This window comes from Tachypleus tridentatus, chromosome 1, assembly GCF_004210375.1.
Source record: "Tachypleus tridentatus isolate NWPU-2018 chromosome 1, ASM421037v1, whole genome shotgun sequence".
Classification (NCBI taxonomy): domain Eukaryota; kingdom Metazoa; phylum Arthropoda; class Merostomata; order Xiphosura; family Limulidae; genus Tachypleus; species Tachypleus tridentatus.
The window spans coordinates 156,077,647-156,104,999 of record NC_134825.1 but is presented as its reverse complement, the minus strand read 5'-3'; the positions used below and the strand labels follow the sequence as shown (position 1 = coordinate 156,104,999).

The 27,353-nt window shown below is 35.5% G+C and overlaps 1 protein-coding gene across 3 annotated transcripts in view; it reads right to left on the bottom strand.

The window, feature by feature from the left end:
- Positions 1–999: 999 nt before the first annotated feature.
- Positions 1,000–27,353, bottom strand: part of LOC143228275 (microtubule-associated protein 1 light chain 3 beta-like) — a 42,038-nt gene continuing 15,684 nt past the window's right edge. The window contains exons 4-6 of one of the 3 annotated variants that reach the window (XM_076459557.1): positions 21,798–21,904; positions 9,250–9,464; positions 1,000–6,009 (exon numbers count right to left, since the gene is read on the bottom strand). In XM_076459557.1, coding sequence (XP_076315672.1) covers positions 9,281–9,464; positions 21,798–21,904 — 291 coding nt within the window. In that variant the 3' untranslated portion in view covers positions 1,000–6,009; positions 9,250–9,280. The remainder of the gene's footprint in view (positions 6,010–9,249; positions 9,465–21,797; positions 21,905–27,353) is intronic. The other 2 variants (XM_076459565.1, XM_076459571.1) reach the window with 2 other exon arrangements.

Genomic DNA, 27,353 nt, shown 5'->3' with positions numbered 1-27,353 from the left:
CCTATGGTGGAGGTCCATTTTAGGCTGTTCTTTAGCCAGTTTACCTACACCGAGCCATTCTCTGCAGCGCTTAACATTCTTATGAAATATCCATTTTTCATATCCAGGCACCAACCTGTTTAAAATAGGTGAGTTACCTTCACGTGTGTTGAGATAAGTGTAAATGGCCACTCTTGCTTGAATGTTGGCTTCTGACAAATCATATTTCAGTTATTGAAGCCTTCTGCAAAGACAGAAATGGTGGTGCACTTTCTGTATTAAATTTTCGGGGATGACTCGACATAATTGGCATGACGTTTCGAAGGATCCGAATTACATACTTTAAAAAATTAATTTACTTCATCATTAATTAACGTAAAAACATTGAATGGAATACTGACGTCTACGAATCAGCACCTTTCGTAATCGCAATCCATTCCCGAATCCAAATCCAATTCTTGGTAAAAGACGGACATATTTTATCAAAAAGGCAGATTAATCCGTTCTCAAGTCCGGATCCAGTTCGTTGTAGAAAATGATAGTTTTGTGTAAATGGCGGATACATCCATTCCCAAATCATTCAGTACGTAATGTCAATAACCCATTTCCAAATCCAAATCAGTTTCTTGGTAAATGACACATAATTTTATGTAAAAGGTGGATAAATCCATTTCCCATATTATTCCATTATTCCAATTGGTGGTGGGAACAACGGGATTATTGCTATTACATTTTGATATGTGTCAAAAAGAAAGGGGTAAGACAAAAATCTATACAAAGAACAAATATTTTATGAGTTACACATTACAGTACAAATAAACAATACTTCACTCATACAATACACAGTAATGCAATACTACAAGGAAGTGATCGTATGTGTTTTGAAGCTTTAAACAGAATGTGTAAGACGAGGAAGAGGTAACGGAAACAATAAAAAATACATCCATTGAAACACATTCTACCCCACCTATTTGTAAGTTAAACTGGGTAAAACACATTAACTAAATAAAAAACCACAAGTTATGATACATTTATTTTATTCTACGTAAGTGCACTAGAACTATGATTACATCAAGAAAATAACATCGCTTATAATCATTCGCCAAGACAATGCTTCTTGACGACTTAAAATGAATGCTACAAGTCGTCTGTATCGGGCGAACTTAAACAACCTGAAGATGGGTGTTTTAGATGAAGTGAAAGTGAACAAAACATGGTACTAACATTGGTTATGGAACATTCATGTTTAGGTAAAGTAGCAAGATGAAGAAACTCACGCTTCTAATGTGAGAACTTTAAGAATTATCGTTATGTTAAACAAAAGGAAAATATCGACTTGAGCTATGAAAGAAAATGATGTGCAAACAAATTAGTATACGTAATATTTGCGATAAATCTGTATTAAATCATTGTAATTCTATATGAAATCTTTTCTCTTAGACCTAACACTGTTTTCAATATGTTAATAAATTCTTAAGTTCCTAACACCGGAAAATAATGATCATGACCTATTTACCAACGGGCAGTGATGATTACGGACGAGTCATCTGTGTTGAAACTATATAAAACAACTTAATATTTAAAATTGGACTTTTTACTAAAGGGGTTGGAAACGTATTGTATATCCCGTTCCCGTAATACAACACAAATATTGGAGAAGTGTAATTTGTAAACTAGTAGTTAATATGATATTACATAATAATTAGGCTAATATTACATGGAATCAATATCTCTCTAACACGTGTAAAATTTGGTGATAAAACGTTTTTTCTGTTTTAAACCAGAGCCATATTGAGCTGCGTTTACTGAAGAAAATCGAGCCCTGAATTTTAGGGTTGCAAGTCCGTAGCTTTATTGCTGTTCTACAGGATACTTGAAAGCACGTATAAGGTTAGTAATATGAGGTTGTCTTGGTTTGTCAGTATCCAGTTTTTACTTCGGCGTGTGTTGCTGACTGCGATATTTTTTCTTTAGTTTACTTTAGATGTGTTGTCATAACATTATTTCACTCTGTCAGAACACTGCTTTCTCTGCACACTTATCTTATTAAAGTGGCTTTTGAACAGTTCTTGATGACAAGAGATTAACATATCAGAAAAAAATATCAGATTTGAGGAAAGTGGGAGTTATCAAATAAATTATTGTTTAATAACGCATGTTGTTTTTCCTTGAGGAAAACTACACTCTGTTTACTGAAAGAAATCGAACTCTATATTTTTTCATTGTAACTCCATAGACTTACCGCTAACACAACGAAGGACACGTTAATTAAATATGACAACACTACTTTAACATCAGCATATTTTTGCTTATTTGACATCTGACATTCATGTTAAAATCTCAATATAAGTAGATCACTGACAATAAACCATATTTACATTAAATATGCCAAATTTGTAGATGGATTCATATAACAATCCACCACAGACACATACATACAGAAGTTTGATATTTTATGTCCTTTTTATCTGTTCTAGACCATTTTAAAAATTACCAACTGGAGAAATTTAAAACTATTCAATTGACAGGAAGTTTGTCGGAAATGGATAAAATGTCAGATTAGAATAATAAACCATAGCATTTCAAGCAAAGCACGATTTTTATGTCTTTGTAGATAAAGAAAGTTATCACAGCATACGGAATCACACCTGAAGAACGCTTAGTGAAAAGTGCCAATTTAGAAATATAATTAATCAATATCTTTCGAATTGAGCTTCATATAAGAATTTGGCCACAGCTTATGACAGTTATTACACATTAAAGAAAAACTTCAAATGCTTAAGGTTGACATTCATTTGCCCTCTTCTTTTGGGTACTTTTTGTTATTGTTATCACATACCAGCGATATTAAATTTCATAAAAGTTGTTTCGGTTTCAATAACGGATTTTTTATAATTCAGCAACGCATAGTTGGAAAATATTTTTTCACTTATTTTTTTTATTACAAATAGGAAAAAAAAACTTTTACTTAAATCAAATTTACAATAAATTAACCACACATATAACAGAATATGTTTGAATCATATTCGTAACCTCTTATTGCCATAACGACGAATAACTAATATTGAAGTTCGTGGCGCTGTCAAATGCTGTCCTGTTCAAAATTCATTGTTTTGACTGTAATTAATGCCCATGCGTGTGACGTAAGCAATACAAAACCTTAAATTTGACAAGAATAACATTGGCCTAATGTGTATGTATTTTGCATTTACGCGCAAGCTACGTAACAAGGAATGTAATACGTTTTCTTCTCACTCGGAGTTGATTGTGTACATGAGTTAATTTTCCGCCATGTTGGTTGTCTTTAAAATTAGAAATGGCAGAGACAGAATTTGGATGGCGGTAGGATTTGATAGCACACTGGAAATACATTTTAAGAACCAGTTGGATTAATGACTTAATTCTTTTTTTTTTTTCACACTGAATTCAGAGCACACGTACGTAAATCGAGGGCTATTTTATCAGTCAAGTAGCTTAAGTTCGATGACTTCAGCTATACCAGCTACGACTACTCTTTAACCTGTTCAGTGCCATAGACGAGATAACTCGTTCAAGCCGATCGGTAACACAGTGCTGCGGACGAGTTATTCCGTTCTCAATAATATCTATCTCCAACGCTAGATGTCAGCACCATACATGCAATATACCTACTTACAATTGTTTCACTTTCGATTCAAAATGGCGTCACGAAAAAAGTTACAAAATGAAGAAGCATTAGAGTTGTATTTTGAACTTGGTGTAGCAGCTGAAACACTTGGCAGTCAACAAGTTAAAGACGATGTGTAGTCAAACGTTACTGTAACTAGAACAAAGCAATTAAACGAATATTCGAGAAACTTGTAAATATTCACCTGACAATTTTTTTTGCGTTTTATGCTAACGATAATAGTTAAACACATGCAAAACGAACAATAATTAAATTATCGCCTGTAACAAAAAATTAAGGAAGTTGGTAACTTGTGAAAAAAATACTGATTTTTCTTCACACAAGTTCATGAGAAAAAAGATAGTAATCTACTGAATGCTAGTGGAAAAAGGCTTTATTTTATTTCTAACCTCGTGGTTAAATGTAGAAAACTTTCAGCAGTTGGCAAGTACACATAATTATAAACCATTACGCACCCGTGAAAAAAACAAAGAGTTAAAAACATTTAAACAGCCAATTTTATCCAGATAGAAGTAACATATTAAAAAACAACAGTTTCATAACAATAACTATCATGTACAAATAAAGACCGCATTTTAAAAGACGTAGTTTTCTGTTTCTCATGAAAGTGTTTGTTTGTTTGTTGAATTTCGCACAAAGCTACTCGAGGGCTATCTGTGCTAGCCCTCCCTAATTTAGCAGTGTAAGACTAGAGGGAAGGCAGCTAGTCATCACCACCCACCGCAAATCTTGGGCTACTCTTTTACCAACGAATAGTGGGATTGACCGTCACATTATAACGCCCCCACGGCTGAAAGGGCGAGCATGTTTAGCGCGACGGGGATGCGAACCCGCAACCCTCAGATTACGAGTCGCACGCCTTAACGCGCTTGGCCATGCCAGGCCTCTCATGAAAGTGAAACTTATGCATTGTACTGTAAAACAAAAAAATGTCTCTCATGATTTGCACACGTAAACAATTTCTTTCTTTAAGAAAAATCGTACAAAAGTATATCCATGGGATACCTGCGCATAGTCGTCCCTAATTCTAAATTAGAGGGAAGGCAAATAATCAAGAGCACCTGGTACCAATATTTGTAACCGAAAAATAGGATTTGTCCGTAATCTCACAAAGCACCTACGATCTCAAAGTGCAGAGCGCGATTTTGCTGCAGTGTTACGTGAATTGAAAACTTTCAAATTCACAACTAGTTGCTCTAATCACTAAAACACTAGCCTGTACATGAACTGAACAATTACTGTGTGATAAATTGCTGCATTGCTGAGAAAATGTGTGACTGAAGAATGTGTAATGAATACGAGCTAAATATTCGTGAAGAACCTAATTTAGTTCTCATCCTTTTAACAGGAGGTTTTGTCACAAACAATTATTTCTTGAGAATTATTAATAATTAATTGAATGACGAGAAATTCGTTGAAAAAAAAAAACGAAACAAACTGTATATAAACATCAATAAGTTTTGGAAGGATGTCCAAATCTCCAGAGATGGGCCGTTCAGGATGTATAGATTAGGAATACCTTTTTGTAGTATTTGTAAACCTGTAAAACTATTTACTTACGTCAAATTGTCGATTGTTTCATATGCTTCATCCATGGTTACCAGGTAACATTAAATAACATCACCTGTTAAAGGATACCCTTACGAAAGAATGTTATTTCTGGCAATGTTAATAAACATCACATTATTCCCCTTTTGAATATCACTGGTGAATATAAGCTGGACTTTAAACAAATCCAGACATATTAAACAAAACCTAACAGCAATGCGTTTCACAAAACGGTTGACACATCAATGCGTGTGAAGAAATTTTGTTCAGGTTTCACAGAAAATGTCTGATGAAACGAGGCAATGGAGGTTCACATATCTGTTTGGTTTCACTCTTTTGGATGATAATTGAAACATTTTGAACTTGGACATAGAAATAACACTTGATGTCAATTAAATAGACCTGAAAGATGTTCGTTAATTTGATTAACCCTTTATCACCAATCCAAGGTTGTTTTTTGTTTGTTTTTTTCCATTATCGTAATTGGTGTAACGTACTGATGAAGATGATGTCAAGATGTGTAAATATACGAGTGATGATCGTAAAGGGTTAAGAATTATTATACACACATGACAGTATCTAACCAGCTTCATTGTATAATTGTACAAAGTCTCTAATAAAGAAAAGTTTTTCAAAACACGTTTAGTCTTGTGATATTGTGAGAGATGGGCGTGACTCAGTCTTCCAATTTTTAGATTTCAGGATGATTGTACTCCTCTACCATACTGAGTATTCCGTTTCGCCATCTGAAGAGAGATGCTTACATGTCGAAAAAAGGTTCTGGTCTTTAGAAAATAAGTCATGTACGCCGGTGGCTGAAATCAATAAAAAATAAACCATTATGGGTCGAATATGTTCAGTTGTTAAATTAAGAATATATTTCAGTAAAAGCAGTATTTGAAGAAACAATATAATTACGAATCATGTAGTATGTGGCTATAATACTTCGAAAAGATAAAGTAGAGACATAAAGCGGAAGTAGATCGATGCGCGTTCATCTGATCAATTTAAAGAAGTCCAACTAATAAAACTTTAGTTTGAACTAAAGAAAAATGAGATAGAAAAGAGAACGACCTGAGTAAGATAAAGTTTTAAGATGAATAAGTACAATACTTAATAAAGATCTTTCATACAGACCTATGATTAACCTTATATATGTAACTGTTGTTGAACAACACGATTTAATAACAATGATTAAACTACTGATTACACAAGTTTGATAAACAGCTACAGTAATGAAAGGCACCATGGTTTTCCTCTTTCGTAAACCAATATATGACGTGGTCAGTATTCTTGGTTGCTGTCTAGTAACTAAAAATTACAAGATTTAGTTACAAACTAAATTACAATATATTTTTAAGGTTAACGGATAACAATTTGTTTTATAGATTGTGATCTATATCGGACGCCTCAAGTCACCACAATTTTAACATCGCATTTTACTTACTAATGTGTAAAGATGGTTATTGTATTTTATCATTCTTAATACGTAGCGTTGCACGTCTTTATCCAAGTAATTAGATTTGAAAGGTTTCGCCTTTTTTCTTCTTTTGATCGAATAATTTAATTATTTTTCATTGTAATATATTTTTGTTTTTTCTTCAATTTCGCGCAAAGCTATACTAGGACTATCTGCGCTCTCCGTTCCTAATTTAGCAGTGTAAGACTGGAGGGAAGAAAGCTGGTCATCACCACTCACCGCCAACTCTTGGGCTACTCCTTTGCCAACGAATAGCCGGATTAACAGTCACATTATAACGCCCCCACGGTTGAAAGGGGGAGCATGTTTGGTAGGACGGGGATTTGAACCCGTGACCCTCAGATTACGAACCGAGCGCCTCAGTCACCTAGCCGGGAATAAACTGTTGGATTTTTTTTATATTTAGGGATAATATGACGTACATTACTCACTTCACATTACGACATTTGTTGAATTTAGTTCCAATTTAAAATTATATTCATACAACTACTCACTGAATAACAAGAAATTCTGTCGGAGTTTAGACCGACCATAAACCATCTTTGGTGTATATTCGTTATTACAAGCCACTGTAAGTTAAAGAAACGTTTCCCAAACTTTATCATTCATCTCCCTATATCGTCTCTCAATAATAAATATAGTTTCCTACGCACCCTCTTTTCTTTAGTCAATAAAGGAGCGAGTTAAGTGACGAGATATAATACACAGATACATGTTATGCTCCTATATGTGTTATAGGAGTCAATGGCTATTTTTATGAGCTAAAACAGTAGAAAATTTAATGTTGCGTTCTTGTATTACTGACTTCACCCTTATTGCTCGTATCCCGTAAGTTCGTTTTGGCCCCCTGACCTGCGCTCCACGTTTTATGAAATGCTAGTTTAAAGAATTATAAACTGGTTTTTATCTGGTTTGAAATACTCGTTTCATGGAACTTTTTTTTTCGGTGTCTGCTAGTATTATCATGTATCTTGTACAAAAATATGTAAAAAAAAACACTAGAAACTGTGTGGTTTATAGAGATGAGCCACATAAATAGCGTTAAATCCTATTAAGCACAAGCACTTGTATTTAAACGTAAACCTACTAAGGCACATACACTAATTTCAGTTGTAACATAATAAGTGCCTAGCAATAAATTGGAAAGTTGTGATTATGATTCTCAAACTAAGTTTGATTTGCATTTCTGTAGTTAAGTAGCTACACAATGGGCTTTCTCTGTTGTGCTCACCACAGGTATCAAATCCCGGTTTCTAGCCCTGTAAGTGCACAGACTTACTTCTGTGTCAGTGGGGAAAAGTCCCAAAGTGGAATACTAAAAAAAAAAAGGTACGGCTTCTTTAAATATGACCTTGAAACAGTACATATGTTATAAGTTTTTGCTTTATGTTAAAACATGATTCAAAGTTTAACAAATAAATTTATCGCCCTTTCAGCTGTGGGAGAGTTATAATGTGACTGTCAGTCCCACTATTCATTGGCAAAACAGTAGCCCAAGAGCAGGTGGTGGGTGGTGATGACTAGCTGCCTACCCTCTTGTCTTACGCTCCTAAATTATGGACGGCTAGCGCAGATAGCCCTCGAGTAGCATTGCGCCAAATTGAAAAAACAAACAAACAGTGGCAAGTACTACTATAAATTGTACTGTTTCTAAGTTTGTATATTAAAGCATATTTGTGTTTAAAAAAATTATGTGTATCAATTTTGTTTAGCAAATATCATAAATTTGATACATATTAACATTTAATTAATTCTTAAATTAACATTTCCAGGTGCTTGAAATAGTAACGTACGTAATATAATAAATCGGAGACTTGTCCGAAATAAGTTATATTAATACGCATATATTCTATGATTACAACACAGTACTGTCGATTGTATTAGTTGGTAACATATCCTACTGAACCAAATAAAACATGGTCAGAGCCGTAATATGGTTGCCTCCCTCTTCATTTTTCCAGGCATTTTGACGTCCACTGAGAAAGTACCTGGTCACATTGTATTGTATTGTATTGTATAAGCCCCGCATGGCCAGGCGTGTTGAGGCGTGCGACTCGTAATCTGAGGGTCGCGTGTTCGCATCCCCGTCGCGCCAAACATGCTCGCCCTTTTAGCCGTGGGGGCATTATAATGTTACGGACAATCTCACTATTCGTTGATAAAAGAGTAGCCCAAGAGTTGGCGGTGGGTGGTGATGACTAGCTGCCTTCCCTCTATTCTTACGCTGCTAAATTATGGACGACTAATACAGATAGCCCTCGAGTAGCATTGTGCGAAATTGAAAAAACAAACCACACATTGTATTTCGAGATGAAATTAAATAGCTTAAGTTTTAAATAAAGTTTGTCCGGAAATCACACAAGCCAAACAAGACACGTAATGTTCCTAAAGTTAATTCAGTTCTAGCCTATTTATTTCTGATTAAACAGCAACAGAAAACTTTGTTAAAATACTTTGTTTTTAAAATGATGTTCATTTACCAAACTCATGATTTACATCAGATTACCACTGTGTTCATTAAATAATTATTTTTAAGGTTTATATAACATATGTTCTTACAATTCTACTTTCGTACCTGTCTAAGGAGAGAGGAAGTTTCAATAATGCTACAAAAAACGTAGGGAATCACTGCTGCCAAACATTTCTTGGGAGGCGTATGTGACGTAGAGAAATCCATCCTCATCTTTGTTCTCACTGTAAACCTCTGCTAGAGTTCTGGACATGGTCGCCATACTTTTGTTATTAATGAAAAGGAAGAATGCCTGATGAGCACTCAGCTGTAGTCGATTCCTAAGTCATAAATTTTAAAACGTCTCACACACACCCATATATATACATATATAACTAATATATGAAATATATGAAAATATATGAAAGATGAAACTTCCTGAACCAATAAATCTATAATCCGAGGGTCGCGGGTTCGAATCCCGGTCACACCAAACACGTTCGCCATTTCTGCCGTGGGGGCATTATAATGTGACGGTCAATCCCACTATTCGTTGATAAACGAGTAGCCCAACAGTTGGCGGTGGGTGGTGATGACTAGCTGCCTTCCCTCTAGTCTTGCAATGCTAAATTGGGGACGGCTAACGCAGATAGCCCTCGAGTAGCTTTGCTCGAAATTCAAACAAACAAAAACAATCCTTATGTCAAGTGTTATGTGAAGTGTGCAGAACAGTTATAGAGTTAACAAGAACAATTCAGAGATTGTCTGTTCTGTCTACATAAATTAATAATACAAATGAATTATTGGCAGCTTGCATATGTTTCTACCTGTATTACCTTAAACAGTATAGCTTTTGTGCTAGATACCTGCTCGCGTTGCTGTTGTTCAGGGCCCCGTTAAAAAAAAAAAAAAAGTGAAATCTTTACGGAAAACGAGACATCGCGTGAAGCTAAGACAGTCAAATCCTACTAATCTTCATAGTTTATTATATATAATTGTGAAATATGTGTTTTATTCGTTCTTATAAATCTTCGATTCTTTAAGTAGAGCAATGTAGTTTTTAAAGCAGAATTTGAATGAAAAGCTAGTGAGCTCAAACTATTTGTTTTAATCCCTAAACATTTCTTCTTTACTTTATTCAATTCAATTATTATGGAAAAGTAGCTGGTCATCCACTGCAAACTCTTAAATTACTATTTTACTAATGAATAATAGGGTTGACCGTAAACCTTATAACACCCCCCCCCCTCTCCTGTCTTGGTGTGACGGAGTTATGAACCAGTGACCTTCAGATTGGAAATGAAGTCCATCTGGACATTCAGGGCGAACGAGACTTTGGCCGCAAACATTCGAATCCGGCTCAATTACCAATTATCCACACACAGTCGTTTTAAGCTAGATTTTTATCATATAGTGTATTAACCAGTAAAATTATCGTAATTACTCAAGTTACATTCGAAATTTTTTTCAGTCAACCACAGTTTATTTTTAGATACAAAACTGAATCTAGTACTGTGATAATAGAATATATATAAAACGGCATGATTTTCTGTCACATGACTTTATATTTCTCACGACACCTAGCGAATTTTTGAAGTGTTTTGACAATAAATTCTCAAGTTATAAACTGATGTACGATTTTCTCATCTGTATATAATTTGTTTTTTAAATCAAATATCTGTATGTGATAGTTATTGTCTGGGATAAGAGTAGTAGGAACTTCGTTAGACTCATGAATTGCATCGTTTTATTAATTTAACGAAAATATAGTCACGAAGACTTCAACAATAATTTATTGATACAAAACTTTTCGCAAGCTATAATTTCCTAACTTCAAAATGAAATTAACTTTCTATGGAAGCGTGCTCTTCGTAACTTCAATCATTCTATGATTGTATTTTTATATTTTTATTTACCTTCTCGTGCGAGGTTACAGCTGACCTGCAACTTAAAAGTCTCGCTAAACGGACGATGACCTCCTCCTGCAACAAGGACGCTGCGTATCGCTTTTCACGTGACAGTTGTTTGGATGTTTATAATGATATGGCTACTTTAAAAAAAAAGAAACCTATACCTAAAAGCCGTTGTACTCATATGCTAAGTGCTTCGTTTAACAACTTGGCATCGTCTAAAACAACATGGTATATTTTTAAAGCGAATATTTTTGAGCTAAGGAAACAACAACGACAAAGAAAATGTAAAAGTTTAAGTTTAATTTTTAGTCCTGTAAACAGAACAACCTAGATAAATATTCTAAGTTTAAAATTATTTTGCATAAAGCTGCATTAAAACGTGACGATTTTGAAGCTACAGAATTACTTTTATAACGCATCAAAATCTAGACGCGACCGCAAGCTATAGATGAACAATTTTGCACTGTTCAAGACAGAGCTTATTTCTATCGAAAACGTCATTCACTGAACGTTGATATCTAAATAATACAAGGTGTCCATAAATTATTCACTCCGCTCTAGGACTTATAATACATTCTTTATTATACGAGCTATCTCAAAACGGTTCATGGCAATTAGTAACACAACTCAAGACATGTTTTTCTCTATTTTACAGAACATCCACACAAGACATGTTTCTTAATGTTTGGAACGAAGTCATCTGCCGCCTTGAAGTTCTGAGTGCTACCAATGGGGCTCGCGTGGAAGTTTACTGAATTATTGACTGAATTGTAGTAGTTGACTTAATGAAAACAAAACCTTATTGAGTTGTGTTATTAATTGTCGCAAACGATTTTAAGGTAGCTCATATAATAGAGAATTTATAAAGGCTTATAATAGGGTAAGTAATTTATGGACACCCTGTATTTTTGCATAAAATATATCATAGATTAGTTACTCAGCGTATTGTTACTTACGTTGAAGCTAGAAAAACCGCATACAAATTGAATAACCAAAGGCTTTTGAAAATCACAGAAAACAATGGGGGGGGGTGAAGGAAAGTAAGTTAATGGTGGGGTTGCTCGGCCAGACATGCAGATTTTAAAAAGAGAGATTAACTGTATATGGTGCTGCAAAGAGAGCTCAATCTAGATACCGACGCCTTTGTTAGTATAACAGACACAATAATTTTCTTAAGTTAATGGGATTGACCAAGATAACAAACACAAATGCACGAGCATTCACTTGAACTTAAAACGGAACTATTGAGGCTGATGATATATGTAAATGAGTGAGTCCAGACAGTAGACGACGTTACAAACACGTCTAAAGTTAACGAATCATATTCAGTGTCTCACAGAAAAATGTTATATCATAATCACAGTTATTTATAATGAAATATATGTCTTAATACGCTTCTTCGCAGAGTTTTTTATTCTCTGAAAATTCTGATTAGTTATTTAAAAAATGTTCTTTCAAAGATTTTAATACTCCAACGTATAATTGGAATATTTAAAGTATATTTAATTAAAAAATACTCCAATTTTAAATATCGTTTTATGAGAACGAACTTCTGATATATAAATTATTAGCAGACCAATTCGACATCTTCGCTAATTTTCTGAAAATTGTATCTATTTCTGATCAACGATTTTTCAGAGAGTGTTAGCATAACGAATAAAATCCAATAAATCTGATTTCTATTCATGGCTAAGTATGTTTTATTTTCCGAAATGGCTGCTGATAGAATAACGTATTTACACATTTTTGGTAGGTCATTGTCTCCATAATCCTTTTACGTCGGGAAGAGAGGTGGTATTTGTAAAGCGGTTTGTGTGTGTAGAAAATAATTCCAAAAGTGCGTATATGATTTTGGTCAAATTTGATACAGATCATGAGTTTTCCACAAAGGCCAATTGATTAACCTTTAGGGATGTATGTCAAAGGTGAAGTTCACACAGAAGGCCAATAACTTTTATTATAATGAAAGCCAAAGGGTATTTTGAGAAACGGCCAAAACTAGGTAACAAGTTTAGACAGAAGGAGGATCTTGTCACAAATACACACACATTCTTAACTCTTAGACATTTGTTGGTATATGTTTTAAGCTGGTTCCTGCAAATATCAAGAACAATGTAAAGTTTCTACTCACTGAGTACCTTTCTAGTTTATACACATGTAAACGTTTGTACATTGAATACCTTTCTAGCTACTTTTCGGTGTAATTTATCGTGTGATAACAGTATTTCATACATAAACATTTTATATATACACACACACAGCTCCAATATTGCTTTAACAGCTTATCACTGAACTGCTTGATTAGTTCCATGCTGGCACAGCGGTAAGTCTGTATGCTTATAACGTTAGAAATCAGGTTTCGATGTCCACGATAATTAAAGCACACATAATACATTGCGTATCTATATGCTTAACAACAAACAAGCAAAAACTAGTTGATTTTCGTACTGCAAAAAAAAAAAAAAAAAAAAAATACAATTAAAAATTCAGTTTACAGTAGTCAACAGCAAACCTGTGTCCAATAAAAGGCTTGGCATGGCCAAGCGCGTAAGGCGTGCGACTCGTAATCCGAGGGTCGCGGGTTCGCGCCCGCGTCGCACTAAACATGCTCGCCCTCCCAGCCGTGGGGGCGTATAATGTTACGGTCAATCCCACTATTCATTGGTAAAAGAGTAGCCCAAGAGTTGGCGGTGGGTGGTGATGACTAGCTGCCTTCCCTCTAGTCTTACACTGCTAAATTAGGGACGGCTAGCACAGATAGCCCTCGAGTAGCTTTGTGCGAAATTCCAAAACAAACAAACAAGTGTCCAATAAAATGCACAGCTGCTGCTTCAAGGCCAAACTCATTTCACAGCAATAGTTCAAAGGTTAGTTTTACATACATGTATTATATAAATAGAGATCAGTCAAAGTGATTAGGTTTGTTTACTGTTCATTTTGTTTTCTGTCTACTTTTATTAGTATTATGTATATTCCTATGAAATATCTTTCTATTTATGAACTGAAATACAGAAGCTGTTTAAACACTAGCAAGATTTAAATGTGTGTGGCCTACTTAATCTCATACTGTGCCCGCATAATTATGTTAACAGATGAAACACCATGTCCAAAATAACAACTTAAAGTGTTCATTGTAAAACCACACTACAAGGGAGGGTAGTAAGTAACCAGTATTATCTTTCCAAGAAGCACTTTCAGAGCTTCCTTTACAGGCCTAATGACACACTCTTGAGAACTTTAGTTGTGTACCTGAATACAAAAACACACACACGCAAAACTCTGTCTGACGTTTAATAGAATTTTTTAAAAGTATAATCATTTACTTTAAGACAAAAGACTGTTGACAGAAATAGTTTAGAACTAAAGTTATGTTACTAAGGATGTAATATATATATAGATAGATAACTGAAGTTATACTAATAAGGATGTAATATATACAGGGTGGCCCTAAGTCCCTACCCATCCATATGTTATTATGTTATATTCAATTATGCATGTATTATAATTTTGTTTCTTTTTTTTCAGAGAAATATGGCTGATATAAGCCCATTTACACTTGAAGAGAGTATTGTGGGTACATGAGCGCAAGAATACTGATAACACTACACAGATACACTAGATGCATAAGATATATGGATGGGTAGGGACTTACGGACCATCCTGTATATAAATAAATAAAAACTGAAGTTATGTTACTTTCCCATTGACACTGAACAGCATCTTGGTTTCATACGTAAACAATTCTTGGAAATTCTAGCCTTCTATACTAATTTAAACCATTTCCTCTTTAATGACGTCATCTATGATCAGGTAGACAGAATCGCAAAGGGATCCCCACTGGGTCTGGCAATAGCCAATAGTTTTCTGTACTGTAATGAATGCAAATAGATAGAAAACTGCCCAAGGGAATTAAAACCACTCCTTTACAAACGTTAACTGATAATACTTTCTTCCAACCGCTGTACAAACAACACTTGTGGCCATCTCACGATAAATGATTACGAGAAACCCACTTGATGTAAAAATGTGTTCTCAAGACGACTGGTATGGGTATTAAAACTTTAAGTAAAACAAAGTGCGGAACAACATTTAGACATTCTTAGGTAATCTTCTGGTCAACCTTGAGAATACCTTTAAAAAGAAAGCCATTATATTCCCCCCCCAAAGTAAACAGTTTCAAGATAAAATTCAATGACATTAAAGAAAACAAAACAGGTAAACAGTATGAATATGAATCTACAAGTGGGTTTTCTCGACATCACTGAGTATGAAAATGAAATTTACCAACGCTGTTAAATTTTTAGGTCTAACATTTACTCTGAACCTATCGTAGAGAAAACACTTTGATAATATTATCAGTAAAACCAGTACTAGAATTAACTTTCTGTTTTGTTTGGCTTTTTTTTTAATTTCGCACAAAGCTACTCGAGGGCTATCTGTGCTAGCCGTCCCTAATTTAGCAGTGTAAGACTAGAGGGAAGGCAGCTAGTCATCACCACCCACCGCCAACTCTTGTGCTATTCTTTTACCAACGAATAGTGGGATTGAACGTAACATTATAACGCCCCCACGGCTGAAAGGGCGAGCATGTTTGGCGCGACCCTCAGTTAACTTTCTGAAACGGTTCAGTAAGACACAAGGGATACACGTCGAAACCGCCCTAACAATCTCCAAAGCACGCGTTAGGCCTCTCTTTGAATACGGTATCGCTTCAACACGTAACATGACAAATCAGTAACAGTCAAGTGTAAATAACCTCCAGAACAAAGTTATCAAAATCAGATTAAGACCACCTAATTACACTTCACCAACTTATCTAAACCCATTAACAGAATTACTTCATCTGCTGGAAAGGTTTATCGAACTTCCTTCAAGATATTACAAAATTACTAAGGTAAGGAATCCGCAAACCCAACAAATTTCATGCAAAGCTAAACCTCCTTCCACATGGGCTATATTTCCCCTTTTAACATAATTAATAATACCACCTAAAATATTTCTGTTTAAGTATGGGTGTGTGCTTTCTTATAACAAAGCCACATCGGGCTATCTGCTGAGCCTACCGAGGGGAATCGAACCCCTGATTTTAGCGTTGTAAATCCAAAGACATACCGCTGTACTAGCGTGGAGCCTGTTTAAAGTATTATTAATAATCAAACTTTTCTCTTTTCATCACCTGTTTAGTGAAAGTGGGTTTACCTGGGCACTCCGGTTTCCCCACCAAATAAAATCTTTGACATTGAATTTATAGTTCCCCGACACCCTGGCCCTGAAAAATCGTCCTTCCCCCATGTCGATATGTCTCAAATCCCTTGAATTCAGTGTTAATAAATTCAGTTACCATTATAATTATCTTTCATGATGTTATTTATTAGCAGACGCGTTGTTACCTGCATCTCCCTGCTCTGGTACCGTCAGCTCCCTAACCTCTACTTCGACACAACTCTTACCGACGATTTTCGTTTTACACTTATATTTTAAAAAAAAAATTAACTTAATTTTCCAATCTGAATACCCTTCACGCGCCACGCATAAAATCAGCACACAGTTCGCGAAGATATTAAACACCTAACCCTAATTCCCGGAGGCGGGGATGAAGAGAAACGCATGCTTCTGAGCGTCCCTGGTTGTCTCGTAAGTCACTTCGGGGCTTGGGAGATATGAAACCAAAACCACTGTCTAGTTAGTTAGTTATTGCTTTCTCGTTCTTTCAAACATTCAGACCACGTTTCGAAGTTCCATTTTTACCCCAAATTTATCAAATTTATATCCAAAATAATAACAAAAGATTATTTACCGTTCCTAGACGTTAGTATTACCAAAGGTAAATATTTTTCTATCTCTGTTTATCATCAAAGGACTTTTATTTGCCTCTACCCCAGCTTTTTTTAAAATAATCTGGTTATAGAATTGTTAAACAGAATTTGTTCTAAATATTTTATTTTACGTAAGAAAATACAGCACATATTTAAAAAAGCACATATTAAATAATGGTCATCCGACTGATTTTCTTAAACAACAAATTTCAACCACCAGTTAATGTAGACACCGTTTCTTTAGCTCCCTTCATTTTACGGGACCGCAATCTCTACTACTAATAATAATAATAAAAAAATATCTTTCCTGATTAAAACCTTCTACCCTTAAATTCAGCTTAGAATAACATATATAGGCCTAGCTTTCGTATTAAACACCTATTTCAGTACCAAGAACAAGGGCCCGGCATGGCCAGGTGGTTAAGCACTCGACTCGTAATCCGAGAGTCGCGGATTCGAATCACCGTTGCACCAAACATGCTCGCTTTTTCAGCTGTGGGGGCGTTATAATATGTTACGGTCAATCCCACTCTTCGTTGGTAAAACAGTAGCCCAAGATTTGGCGGTGGGGTGGTGATGACTAGCTGCCTTCCCGCTAGTCTTACACTGCCGAATTACGGACGGCTAGCGCAGATAGCCCTGGTGCAGCTTTGCGCGAAATTCAAAACAAACAAACAAACCAAACAAAGATCAAGTGCCTGACCTTCTACATGTAGTGACTGTAAGGTAACGTATGTTGGCAAACGAAACACCACCTCAAAACATTTAGGAGTATCTAACAGAACCAACCTTAGACTGCATAAATCCAGCCACTCATCCATTCGTACACATTGTATAACAACAAATTACAGTATCTTATTTAACGATCTATCATCAACACAGGAACTTCAACCCTTGAACTCTTGTATCAACAAAGTCTCCCCAAAGATAATGGCCGCCATACCTTTAATAATTCACAAAGCACCTTAGGCCTAAAATTGTTTTACATTTTCACACGTAACTTGGCCACAGTGTATTATACATATATACAAATATAGTTTTATCTCCACTTACCGCGTTTCCTAATTACTAAATAAACTAATGATTATGTTGTATTATATTGTAATTGTATTAATAAACATCCGTGTAAAACAATTTTCAGATTTCGTGAATAAAGTATTTCGAAATGTTCAAACTTGTGAATAAAATGTGTGTTTTTGTCAACCGTCTTCATTTTCACCATTAAACTTCGGTTTCCTTATCATAAATTCATTGTTACGGTGTAATACATATAAATAGACAGGAACTTAAGTTATACTACTAAGGATATAATATATATATATAAACAGACAAGAACTAAAATTATACTGCTAGGAACGTACTTACACATATATACAATGTTCAGAACAGAAGTTATATTACCAGGGACGCACTTATATATATTTTTATATGTGCAGTTCAGAACTAAGTTATATTGTTAAAGTAGTACATTGTTCTAAATTGAAGTTAATACTAGTTACAGCTTTTGTTTGTTTATTTTTGAATTTCGCGCAAAGCTACACGAGCAAAGCAGTGTAAGACTAGAGGATAGGTAGCTAGTCATCACCACCCACCGCCAACTCTTTCATCAACAAATAGTAGGATTGACCGTAACATTATAACACCCTCACGGCTGAAGGGTGAGCATGTTTGGTGCGACGGGGATTCAAACCCGCGACCCGCGGATTACGAGTCCAACGCCTTATCCCACCTGGCTATGCCGGTCCTACTTAAGAACGCACATTTCAAACATTAAAATTACGCTACTGTGGTGAAGGAATATACCACATCTTTCTTTTTCCCTGTAGTATCAATGTCGATTCTGAATTTATTACCTAGTTGCGAATGTGAACAAGTTATCAAAACATAGTCGGAAAGACCCATACGCTTTTCTCCGAATCGGCTCGTCTCTGTCCTATCAGGTTTCACCCTCTTGACCAGCCAAAAGTTGCCAGACCTTTTCAGTAACCCATTGTGTACAATCAGTTACATTCTGACGCTACCCGGGCAAAGACTAAGATTTCGTTTAAAACAACAACCGGCTTGAAAAACAGTATTGGAGTGATTCTCAAATTACAGTTCTTCTTTTCAATTCGTAATACATACAATTCCGTACACTGTGATTTTGCTTTTTTTTTTTTCTTACGTTTAACAAAGTTTTCATCATTATATATTATGTCCAATCCTTATTATTATCCCAAGACTTCAACTCAACTGGTATCAATCCACCATTGTGTCATGAACTTCTTGTTAAGGCGGATTTATCCAATGAAGTTCTAATGGAATAATGAGCTGAACCTAAATGTACTATACTATTGGTACTAAGGAAATATATGTATAAAAACTTAAATTTAACAAAGAAAATATAAACAAATAAAAGAAGCAATCTCAAAAATGTATTCATTATGAAATTAACATTGTATAATTTGTATTATTGCAATGTTTCATCAGGTTAACAACAGCATACAACAATATTTGTTAGGGTGGGATATCAGTTTTTGCAAGAAGCTATTCGTAACGGATACCGTAAATTCTTACTGTATACACACACTGAAAAGATAAATAAACTTGCCTTCTTGGCCTAAAACATTTTTTTCAGAATCTAGGAAAACTATAATTGTATTTATTAATCTCTAATATAAGATAATTATCATTTAAAGGAAAAAAAGGTGAAGCTTATATATTCAGAGGCTAGAAAGCTGAATAGATAATTAAAGACTTTAAGAGTTTGCAATTATTTAATAAAGATATTAATTGCAGTGAAAAAGTTAGGACACCCTATGAAAGCCTGTGTATTTTTGTAACATTTTTGGATATGCAGATATATAATCTCAATTTTAACAATACTGAGAGATTATAGAAATATAACTAAACAATTAAAACTGAAAAAAAGACTTTTCAAGATCTTCTGTAAATGCAATTCTACAAAAATGCATATTCTAACTGAGAAAAGTTAGGACACCCTACCCCCTAATACCTAATGTTACCCCCTTTGCCTGAAATAACTGCAGTGAGACGCTTCTTGTAGCCATCTACCAGTCTCTGACATGGGTCTGAAGAAAATTTGCCCCACTCTTTAATGCAGAATTCTTTCAGCTGTGAGATGTTTGAGGGGTTCTTGCATGTACAGCCCGTTTCAACTCACCACACAGCATCTCAATGGGATTAAGATCTGAACTTTGACTCAGCCATTCCAGGACTCTCCATTTATTAGTTTTCAGCCAGTCCTTGGTGGATTTACTGGTATGTTTTAGGTCATTGTCGTGTTGCAGGGTCCAGTTCCGCTTCAGCTTTAATTTTCTTACAGATGGACTCACATGTTCCTCAAGCACCCTCTGATACTCAGTAGAATGCATGGTGGATTCTATTATTGTGAGCTGTCCAGGTCCTGCTACAGCAAAGCAGCCCCAAACCATGACACTTCCACTTCCATGCTTCACAGTTGGTATGAGGTTCTTTTCCTGGAATTCTGTATGTGGTTTACGCCAAACATGTCCTCTGTTCTGATGTCCATATATTTCAATTTTGGACTCATCTGTCCAAAGAACATTATTGCAGAAGTCCTGGTCTTTGTCTACATTCTTTCTGGCAAACTTCAGTCTGGCCTTGATGTTTCTCTTAGAGAGCAAAGGTTTCATCCTTGCACACCTCCCATTAAACTTGTGCAGTCTCTTTTTGATTGTAGAGGCATGCACTTTCACATCAACAGTAGCCAGAGCTTGCTGTATGTCCCGTGATGACATGTTAGGGTGCTTGGAGACCTCTTTTAGCATCTTGCGGTCTGCTCTCGGGGTGAACTTGCTTGGACGACCAGACCTGGGTATGTTGGCAGTTGTTTTGAAATCCCTCCACTTGTTGACCATTTTCTGGACAGTGTAATGGCTGATTTCAAAATCCTTTGGGATCTTTTAAAATCCGTTACCAGACTCATAAGTTGCTACAATTTTCTTTCTGAAGGCCTCAGACAGCTCTTTTGCTCTCACCATGGTGCTCACTCTCACTTCAACAGTCAGGAGCACACCAAACTAAATGTCTGAAGTTTAAATAGGGCAAGCCTTATTCACAATGCTGAGTAACGATCTGCTAATCACGTGCATTTGGTGTGATACACCTGTGTGTGAGTTGAGCCATTTTATGTGGGTATAAATGTGGGGGCGTCCTAACTTTTTCCTCAGTTCGAATATGCATTTTTGTAGCATGACATTTACAAAATATCTTGAAAAGTCTTTTCTTCAGGTTTAATTGTTTAGTTATATTACTTTAATCTTTCAGTATTGTCAAAATTGAGATTACATATCCATTTATCTAACATTGTTACATATATACACAGGCTTTCATAGAATGTCTTAACTTTTTCACATGGCTGTATATAAGCCTAGATAGATCAAAGGTAGATTAACACATCACCTTCAGAGTTCAGTCAGATAAACAAGGTAATTTATTAAGCTGTATTATAAACATCTTCCAAGTTTGTTTGTTTTTGTCTTTACGTTGTCTTCACTCGTATGTAACAGTTAAGTACAAACAAAAGTGACGCTTTTTTAAAGCATAGAACTTCTTTTTTAGGGTTTTTCAATGATGCAAATTACTGTTTCGTCAAGATCTTAGAGCATTTAAGTTAAATTATAATATAAAGTAGCTGAAAGAAAAGAAAAAAACAAGTGGAAAGTCTGAAAAAAAACGTAAATACATCTTAATGTTCACGTGACATTAAGCCTTATCGGGTCATCAATAAAGAGGTTGTTTATAAATCAACGAAAAGGATTCAACAGCAATGACGATTTCAGCCAGAATATGCAACCAAAATGTATAATTAACCAAATAGTGCAGATTTAGCAACGACCGTTATATTTCGACACTTTGTAAAAAGTCAAATTGAAGAACCCTAAATCCTCAAAACTTTATGCCAGAGAATTCTAGTCCTTACCTGATGATTGTGACAAACTGTGACATAGTGAGTTCTTGGGGAACTAAAAACTTGGTTTTATTCAACAAAGGAAGATAAGATTCTTTGGAGAACCTTTCTACAATCACCTGTAAAAAACAAAACACACAAGAAAGTAGGCATGGGAAGCACTAGACAAAATACAATTATTAATCATAAAAAAAATATGTTCTATTCTCATCCTTCCCTTACAGGACGTAATTAAAATATGAAATTATAGCAATGAATTTGGAACAGAGAAAAATAATAGATAATCCTACGAGTAACTTATATTATTAATTACTGTTACTTTAAGTCAAGTGTATTGCAATGAGCACAATAATATTGACAATCAAGATAAATCTTACATTTGAGTGTAAATAAACCTGTAACTAAGAGTAATATTTATTTCCGTATTTCACTAACAGGAGGTAGTTTTGACCAACTAAAAGATGGATAGGAATGTTTCTAGTTTTATTTAAAAAGGTGTAGGTAGACAGTTATAAGTTTATACATTATTGCTTAGGTCATTGGAGTACATAGGTTTCTGTTGCAGCATATTGTTGTAATTTGTTTTAAAAGTCATTGTTTATTTTACACTGACTTAAGTGTTATATGCAAACTTGAAACTTTAGGATGAAATAAACTCTGTGAGTGTGATTACAGTTGAAGCAGGTTTATAACATTCAAGATGTTTATATTCTCAATGCATATTATTGTTTGTTTTTGAGACAGCGACTTAAGGAAGTCCTAGTTTTACTTAAGACGGTACTATTCCTTGGTAAACGTTTGCTAAGTTTATTTAAAGTTTAATTCAATATTTGAAGTTACATGTGAATAGTAGGTGAGAGGTCACACAGTACGCCTGAATGCTCGAGCCAACAACACTTGCGTCAACAAACATTTTGATAACTACAGCATTTCCCAAAATTTTAATATATTTATTCAAAAATACTAATCGCGTCAGAGGTAGCCACGTTGTCATCAAATATAACCTCTGAACGAGAAACACATCCTGGTTTGTTTTTTGAGCCGTCAATATTGACAGAGGGTTACCGAATCAGCGTGCAGATTGCATCTCACGATGGCTTGGACGTCGTTTTAAAAAATCCTGCGCGAAAACCTGCGTAGAATGTATAAAATGGTGAAAAAGAAGTAACAGCATGTTGGGTTCAGTAATTTTTACAGATTAATAAAATAAAGTCAAAAAAAATTTCTTTGTTGCGACTGTAATTTGAACAACAACAACAAAAAATACAACAAATAAAGTGTTCGATGCTTTTTGATTCGGTAGGTGGGATATCTGGAATATCACCGAATTTTTGTTACTTCGACGTATTGCACCAAAAACATTTAAAGAATAAGTTATTAGATTGTGGAAAATTAACAAAAACATTAACGAATAAAAACCTTTATTTCTTATACTAACTGGTTTAAAGTTTCAAGGATATGTTACTTAAAAGCGATTAAAAAATCGAAGACAATGATGAATGACTTTATAATATTTGTATAATCTCAAACTACATAATAATTATCAGTCACTGAAAAAATATTAATTTATACAAGTATATTAACTGAATATCCTACTACCGTAGTTAAGCCATATTTTAAAATAATATTCATCATGTTTTAAAAAAAAATGTTTGGACTGACTCTTATTGTTCGAATGTAATTTTTAATAATTTATTGAAAATTGATAGAATTATTAGTTATTTTAATGTTTATATATGTTGATACATACGTTACCAAAAACAGTAGTTAATAAGAACTATCTTACATTGGGCTTTTAAATATACATATATAAAGAAACACTATGATTTTAAAACGAAATTACAAATGAAGACATACAACTTGCATGTATTAAGGACTACCAAAAACACATACACAAAATCACAAGGCATAAGTTGGACAAACGATATGAGGAAAAAATAAAGTGTAGGATGTTACATGGGAAGTGCTCAGAAACATACATTAGTGGAGATTGTGTCATCCCCAAAGAGTTGAGCTTAACAACGATTATCCATGCTCTAAAAAGAGGCAGCGGATCAATTTCTGGTGGATTAAGGACTATATTATGTTACATGGAGGCACAGCAACATGACAATACTCACAAAAAGTATTCTATAAGGAATGTGGCATCTTAGAAATGTTTGTACATGACTGTTCATGCTCTCATTGAGGCAGCTGGTCAAGTTCTGTTGAACGAAGATCTATTCTTCAGGCAGAGCTACTGTCAGATGGGTTGTTTCGATCTGTAACATAACTCACAGTATCATGATGTAGAGAGTGCTAACCAATTTAACCTTTCGATTCCATTGGTCTAAAGGTATTTTGCATTGGTCTGAATGGGTTGTGTCGGTCTGATACACAACTAAAATCTATTCTTTAGTCGTAGCTCCTGTCAGATGGGTTGTGTCGGTCTGCAACACGACTAAGATCAATTGTTTAGGCAGAGCTACTGTCAGATGGGTTGTGTCAGTCTGCTACACAACTCACAGCATCAGACTGTAGAGAGTGCTAACCAATTTAACCTTTCGATTCCATTGGTTTAAAGGTATTCGTCCATAATCATGGTTGTATGTGGTCTGGCATTATCGTTCATTAGAGTGAAGAAGTCGCCAAACAGCACCAACATATGGGCAAATATAATGTTCAAGGATATCGTTTCTATATCACAGCGTTCACAGAACAACTATACAAGACATACAGATCTGAACAACTTTGACGGCAATTCCAGTGCAGGCCACTATCCCACCACCTCCAAAGACTTCAGGATATTAGAGCATTCATAGAGCTACTCTGCCACATGACCCCCCCCCCCCCAAATACTTCCGCTTCCAGAACCCAGGAATCCGGAAACGACGTAAGACGTGTTCTTCAGACCTAACACATCAGGATTTACTCTGAAAACTGAACTTTGGTTCATGGGAAAAAAAATCATTTGTCATTATCCCAACTGAAGAGATCTTGACACCACTTTCTCTCTCTGCATAATGATAATAGAACCTCATCTTATGTAATCTATTCCTAATAGGTCTAGCGGATATTTGAACACCAGAGGTCAAATATACAGCTCTTAGGAAACAGGTGGCGCTGTTCATACGCTCTTACTGAAATGACGAGTACTTCGATCTCAAAGTCCCTAACAGTTTCGTTACAGTTCGTCTAGACCAGGGGTGTGCAACAGGCGGCCCGCGGGCCACAACCCGGCCCGCCAAGCCATTTAGTGTGGCCCTAGTTGTTGTAATCTAACCATGTGGCCTGATCTGTAATCCAACGCAAATGGAATATTTTTAAAAGCATCGATCCTACGGGATTCCCAGGCTTCGACTCGACAAACTTCTAAAATTATCTTTGCTAGAGAGGAGCAGGCCGAATTCGATTGGTCGGCCTCCTTAGGGCATGAATAGGTGACGTGCACTAGCACTATTGTCTACGACTCAACGTCATGTCCTGAACCTCGCCTTCGCCCGCTGGCGACAATTTTCCCTAACCTCTGCTGTCCGTCATTCATTATTGGTGAAAATTTTATTACCTTTTACAGTTACTACAAGAGATTGAAGGTAAATTGATTATTATTTAGCATATTGTTGTGACTTTACTGAATTTATTAAAATTTCTGCTTTCAGATGCATCTGATTCTATGTACAGTGTGACCTCGTTATTCGCGGGGTTACGTTCTTTACCCTCCGCGAATAGCGAAAAACCGCGAATATTGGACGCAGTTTTAAAACGTATATGTATGCGATTATATACTATATGAAATGCTTCCCAAACACTAATGATACTTATACTCATTGATGCAGTAATAATGTAGTAATATTGCATACTGTTATGTATTTCACTAAATTGTACCGTGCGTTACCGGGCTGTGCTTTGCCGTTTGCGTTGTTGGGAAGCTGAGGCAATCAGCCAATAGCAGTCAATCTTGTTTGGTGAAGACGACAATTGATAAAACGGCTTGATTGAGTAAATACAACAGAAATCTCCTCGAAAAGCCCTTTCAGTCTCTGTGACCTACAAAACGCAGTTCGCGCATAACCCGCGAATATGCGGGGCCGCGAATGGCGAACCGCGAATAGGCGATGGCACACTGTATTTTGCTATTCTCAATTAATTTAAGTACCGGAAGGCTATGATCGGGATGCCAATTTAGAAACATGTGTTTCTGTCCATAAGAGGTTCCATGTGTAAATAAATTCTATGTTTTTTCTACTTTGCTATTTTCGTGAGAATAATTTTTGTTTTGATTTCAGGGCTAGTAAAATGTCAGCAGTTAAGAAACGAAAATTGATGATGAGGAAGGTTATTCAACAGTGAATGGTGCACAAAATATCTTGTTGTCCCACATAATCAAGGTGTTGTCTGCCTCGTCTGTCAAACTACAATTGCAGTCATGAAAGAGTACAATATTAAGCGACATTACGCAACTAAGCACTCCTCCCAGTTTGATGAAATTGTTGGTCAGGCACGAAAGGACAAAATTGAACATTTAAAACATCCATTGAAAAGCAACAAGGTGTTTTTACCACTTTCAAGAAAAATTCAGAACTGGTAACAAAACTGAGTTTTAAGCTTTGTGAATGTATGGCAGAAAAGGGAAAGCCTTTCAGTGATGGAGAATTTATTAAAATTGTTTAACAATATTCACAGAATATGCATGTCCAGAGAAAAAATATTTGGTGGAGCAAACTAGCCTTTCCCTTTACTGTCTCACGCAGGACAAAAGATCTTTCAGAGGACATCAAAGAAACTTTGAAAGAGATTGAATTCGTGTGAAGCTTTCAGTCTGGCTTTGGATGAAAGCACTGATATCAATGACACATCCCAACTTGTCATTTTCATCAGAGCTGTTACTGCAGGCTTTGATGTTTTCGAAGAGTTTTAGATATGGCAAGCCTTTCCTCCACAACCACAGGACAGGATATTTGTGAACAAGTGCTTAAGGTTGTAGAAAAGTTTGAACTGAATCCTTATAAATTATGTGGTGTTACAACAGATGGTGCTCCTTCCATGACAGGTAGGACAAATGGATTCACCAAGAAATTTCTAACTGCAATTGGAGCACAAGACGTAGTTGTAAGCCATTGCATTATTCACCAAGAGAGCTTGTGCACCAAAGTTCTGGATTTTGCAGAAGTCATGAAAATGTCGTCCAATGCGTAAATTATATTCGAACACGAGGATTAAATCATCGACAATTTAAAACGTTTTTAGATGAGCTGGACAGTGAGTATTCAGATGTTTTGTACTTCTCTGTTGTACGTTGGCTTAGTAGAGCTGCTACTTTGAAGAGATTCTGGAATCTGCGAGAGGAGATTAAGTTCTTCATGGAGAGCAAACGTCAGAATGTAGACTTCTTGAGCAATGAGAACTGGCTGAATGACTTAGCATTCCTCACAGACATTACACAGCATCTGTCTGATTTAAACTTAAAACTACAAGGGAAAAGTCAACTTGTGAATAAGTTGTTTGAGCATATTTGTGCTTTTGAGAAGAAATTGGAACTTTTCCAGGTTCAGTTGAGAAGAGCCATATTGACCCATTTTACATGTCTTG